Source organism: Dendroctonus ponderosae, unplaced genomic scaffold, assembly GCF_020466585.1.
Source record: "Dendroctonus ponderosae isolate FM_Combo_2020 unplaced genomic scaffold, Dpon_F_20191213v2 Dpon_F_20191213_2, whole genome shotgun sequence".
NCBI classification, from domain to species: domain Eukaryota; kingdom Metazoa; phylum Arthropoda; class Insecta; order Coleoptera; family Curculionidae; genus Dendroctonus; species Dendroctonus ponderosae.
In genome coordinates this window covers 18,101,341-18,106,527 of record NW_026018165.1, presented here as the reverse complement: position 1 = coordinate 18,106,527, position 5,187 = coordinate 18,101,341, and the positions used below count along the sequence as shown (strand labels likewise).

At 39.8% G+C, this 5,187-nt stretch overlaps 1 protein-coding gene across 1 annotated transcript in view; it reads left to right on the top strand.

Annotated features, from left to right (window-relative positions):
• Window positions 1-5,187, top strand: part of LOC109545384 (protein charybde) — a 12,366-nt gene that overhangs the window by 1,712 nt on the left and 5,467 nt on the right. Inside the window, exons 2-3 of the mRNA XM_019916048.2 lie at window positions 692-906; window positions 994-1,202. Coding sequence (XP_019771607.1) covers window positions 692-906; window positions 994-1,202 — 424 coding nt within the window. The remainder of the gene's footprint in view (window positions 1-691; window positions 907-993; window positions 1,203-5,187) is intronic.

Below are 5,187 nucleotides of genomic sequence, written 5' to 3'. Positions count from 1 at the left end.
GTTCTGATGAGAACAGTGTAAGCGTTCAAGCAAACCACTTCTGAAGATGCAAGCCACTCGTGCTTGCGAAACATCAAGAAGAAATTCTACCGAACAACGGCCTAAAAACCCGAAAAACTCATTAGTTTCAACAAGTAACTATCTGCTTTTCACACCCTCCTCACTCAATGGAAAATTTCCGGCTTGTCGGTGGCATCTGTGAAAAAAACGTGCCGTTTTGAACAGAAAAAAAACACATCAATTGAACGGGGAGGAATGTTCCAGGCATTTTAATTTTAAGATATTCGTCAACGAGGGCCCCCGCATACATAATCCGAAAGCCCGCGTGGCCTCAAAAACTCAATCTGGAAAGCGTTCCGAATTCATTTCCGAATATTTGGAATATTTCATTCGGGACAAAGAGGAGGCACAGAAGGGCCCCATTCTACGCACAACTAATCTCTTACGCATCAATGGCATTAGGCATCTTCTAATGCGGGCGGGAGATAACGGGACTGTAAAGATCTATTGTCGTCTCATAATTAGATTTTATTCAACTGGCTTCATGAGTGTCGAAGTCGGATTGGTTTGGATCGAGTCTGGATTGAAAAGGGCCTTTTCTAGGCTTGATTAGAGTGCGAAAAGTTCGGATTAGGGGGTGGAGAAGCCGAAGTGGACACAGCTGTTGTCACACTTTGGTGTTTTTTTGCAGACACCTGGCCGAACGACCCGTTCTGTAACTCCGAACATTATCAGCCGGCACCACCTTCGCCTACTCCCAGCTTCGGCGATGACACACCCCTGAGCGAAGACGTTGTGTTCAATGTTGCCACCCTTACCCGTCGCTTAGCCCAAGAGCTGCGCGCAGCTAAAAAGAGCCACCTCTCCTGCGGAGAGGTCCATCTGCCTTGTGGGTTGCTTCGAAGGGTGAGTAGCTTGGTCCTTCGTCCCCCCAGCGGCCTCTTAATGTTAGTTTAGTAGGCAAACTGTAGAAATCTGGACTGTTTGTTCCAGGTGGCTCGCGATATATCTTCCATGGCGGAATCGGAACCCTGCGGACTGCGCGGGTGTCACATTTATGTGGTTTTTGAGCCCTACGGAGCCCTGCCATCCACCAGGATCGCCAAGATCGAATGCGATCCTGGCACAGCCTGCACTTTCGAATTGTACCTGACGCTTAAGCAAAGTTCCACCGGGTGGAACTTTTTTCCGCAGTTTTTAAGGTGAGTCCAGTGTGAGTTTTAAGCAGTTTTAGAATTTGTTGCGGGTTTTTTCGTCTTTGAAAAAAACTCGACAATTTACACGGTCACTTTTGAAAGTGGCCCCAAAGTGTCCTCGATTAGGGCGATCAATTGCAGGGCTGCACTTGAATTTTCTTTGGAGTTGGCGAATTTTTTTTAGAAGAATTTTGCATCAAGTTTCAAAATGTTTGAAAATTTGGTCGGTTTCTCGATTTGCTTCAATTTTTCACCAGTTGGGCCCCAAGGTGTCGTCCATGGAGTCCCAGAAAAATTCTAGACTTTTACTTGCTCTGGTTTGGAGTGGGCGACTGTTTGAAAGTGAGTAGCTTGGGGATATTTTGTACTATGCAACATCGAGTTTAACATTTTCTGTAAAATTAAACGACGGTTTGATTTCCTTAAAATTTTTACCAGTTGGGCCCCAATGTGTCTTCCATGAGGTCGAAAAATTCCAGGACTCTACTTGCTCTGGTTTGGAGATGGCAAATTTTTGAAAATTAGTGTTTTGGGAATTTTTCCGTTCTATGCAGCAACAAGTTTAAAAATTTCCGGAAAATCAATTGAGCCTTCGATAGATTTTAAAGTTTCAGGAGTTGAGCCCCAAAGTGTCTTCTATGAGCGGAAAAAAAATAGTTACTCAACCTGCTTTAATTTGGAAATGGCGAATTTTTGAAAATAAGCTTTTTTGGAATTTTTCCCTTCTATACACCAACAAGTTTAAACATTTCTGGAAAATCAATTGAGAGTTCGATCTGATTTAAAATTTCAGGAGTTGAGCTCCAAAGTGTCTTCTATGAGCGGAACAAAATCGGTTGCTCAACCTGCTTTAATTTGGAAATTGCGAATTTTTGAAAATAAGCTTTTTTGGAATTTTTCCGTTCTATGCACCAACGAGTTTAAAAATTTCCGGAAAATCAATTGAGCCCTCGATATGTTTTAAAATTTCAGGAGTTGAGCCGCAAAGTGTCTTCTATGAGCGGAAAAAAATCGGTTACTCAACCTGCTTTAATTTGGAAATGGCGAATTTTTGAAAATAAGCTTTTTTGGAATTTTTCCGTTCTATGCACCAACAAGTTTAAAAATTTCTGGAAAATCAATTGAGCCTTCGATATATTTTAAAATTTCAGGAGTTGAGCCCCAAAGTGTCTTCTATGAGCGAAACAAAATCGGTTACTCAACCTGCTTTAATTTGGAAATGGCGAATTTTTGAAAATTAGTGTTTTTGGAATTTTTCCGTTCTATGCAGCAACAAGTTTAAAAATTTCTAGAAAATCAGTTGAGCCCTTGATATGCTTTAAAATTTCAGGAGTTGAGCCCCAAAGTGTCTTCCATGAGCGAAACAAAATCGGTTGCTCAACCTGCTTTAATTTGGAAATGGCGAATTTTTGAAAATGGGTTTTTTCGGTAACACACGCCAAAGATCGCAACTCGCTTCAATTGTTCAAATTACCGAAAAATTGCATTCTCGCAAATGTTCGCTGATTTTGCAAGGAATTATTCGTTGCGCGCTCGCTTAATCGTTTTTTGCCTAATTGACTTGACTAATTGGCGATTTTTGGCCAATGCCAAGCGATATCCGCCAAAACTTAGAAGAACATGTTTCACGTCTTGCAAATTTTGGGAACACAGAGTTTCCTTTACTAATCTGTTCTTTTTCAAAGTTGAAATTGGCTGAAATCTTAGTAATTGAAGTAAAAATGATGCAATGGGAAATTGAAAGAGGTTGTTGAGGCAAATTGTCGAACGGAAGTAAAGCAAGCGTACAAAATCCTACACCCTTAAATATGTAGAATTTGTTGTAGAGATAATCATATTGAGTGAGTATAATAAGTAGATTCTTATATGCGACTGATTGAAACGATCCTTGTGTGCGACATTTGTTGCAGCTTTTCCACTTTCTCTAGCAAAAGGTCAATGGAATCGAAACCGGTTGTTTTTCCGAATTAAGTCCGTGGGCGAATCGAATTCGTGTCTCAAGTAGCATTGAATGGTGCAATAATGGTACTTTGGCTGTTTTTTTCCCTCTCCGAGTCTCTTACTAGAGATGTGAGAAGCGCGTCGCGCCCAAGGAGTTTTTAAGCCTTGTATCAGACTATAGTGGACGTGATATTAGCGTGATTATTTTATACAGTACCTGCACACCCATGGGATTTTGCGCATAATATCTTTTTACTACATGTTTTTTAGCCTGAAAGCCCCCCAATTAGGGCCAGTGTGGATGTGCGTCTGATAATCAAATACTAAATAGTTAGTGATCATCCATCGCTTTTAGGCTGAAAAATAGCTAATGTTGACCAAATCTCGTTGGTTCCAACCGACAAAATCCGACCAAAAGAACGATTTCTTCCAAACTATATCAAAAAGAAAACCTTTTTAGACTTGTGATCCGAATTATGTGCGCATGTCCGGGTGTCAACCTTTTTTGGGGCCACTTTGCCTAGACAGTGTTGATGCTCATCACCATAAGTTACGGTTCTTTCCGGGCAACTTCGACGAATCAAACAGTCTGGCAAAATCGCCTCGAAAAACATGAATATTTAAGATTGATCAAATTATGCATATAAATTAACGTTTAATAGGGTTTTTAAATTTTACAGCTTCTTTCACTGCGGAACCAGAATAAAAATCAGTTTCAGTTGTATAAACCATTAATTTTAGGATCGTTTATCGTTTATTTGATTTTGGTGTTTGGCCGCGCGCGATTTCCACAGTGAAAGAAACTGCTTATGTAAATTGTTTGTACATTTTTCCAGTTACTTTGCAACGTAGGCCGCTCATTCTCATTTTGTGATACAACTAGAAACAATAAATACGCAGTGGATTTCGTAAACATGCGAAGTCTCTGGTATTCAGGTTTACGGTACCGAAAAGTCCAAGATAAACAAAGGGCAACTGGCGGCACATATTTGAAAAAAATCGCAAATACTGTATAAAATCATATAATATTTTGCGTTTTTGTTGCTTCATTGTGCAACCAGAAACTTGTTAGCTGTTTTTGTCTTTGCCCCCAATCGCCGGTTGTCCTTTTTTTTAGTCTTCTCGCGTACTCCATTTAGTAGTTAGGTAGGATATAATTTAAAATTATCAGTATTTTGCAAATTTAGTATTAGTTAGTTATTAACAAATTATCAACTCACTTGGCGCATTGGGACTTTGCAACGACAGACAAAACTTAGCAAAAAGCCCGCCATGCTTGCTAAAGAAACCAAAAGCAATAACTGACCACTTTTGTCTGTTGCTGTTCAAGCGCGCTTTAAAGCCTTCAGTTATTGACGAGGACTTTGCTGGGCTCCATAAAGGGGTAACCAGCGAAGCCAGACGAGTTTTTACATTAGAAACTCGCGCTGTTCAGTTCATGATCACCCCCCAACGGTTCCAGCAAATGTTTCCAGATAGGAACTTAAATAATCTTGTGTGATATTGTACTTATTTCGTACAACGCTTTTTGTACTTAATCGAAATTTTATTGTGGATAATTCAAACTAGGTATCTGTAACACGTTTTGTCAATAAATATGATTATTACCATTAGCGGGTGGTTTTATTAGTGTATTCCCCAACAAAATCCTTCCCTGAAAAAACACACGTTTAATTTGGTGGAACTGGTGAGTCCTAAACGCCAGAAAAACACACCAAACTCAAGCAACGGAACCACTAAAGTAACAGTGTTCCAGACGTGTAATCTGAACCGCAGTTCCACTTTCCAAATTTTGCGAATTTTTCAGCAAAAAATAAAAAAGTAACATGTTACTTTTGGAACCGAATCGCAAAGTGAACCGGAACTGTTCCAGAAAAATAACCGTTCAGCAAACCTCTGCTACCAACATTGTATCTACATTCTTGCAATCATTTTCGAACATATCCGATTGATCAGCTTCAACAAGAAGCAAAACAACCGATTGCGACTCAAATCGATTACATTCAGTGCGATTAACATTTGCTAGCATTAGAAAAAATTTGACTGGAAA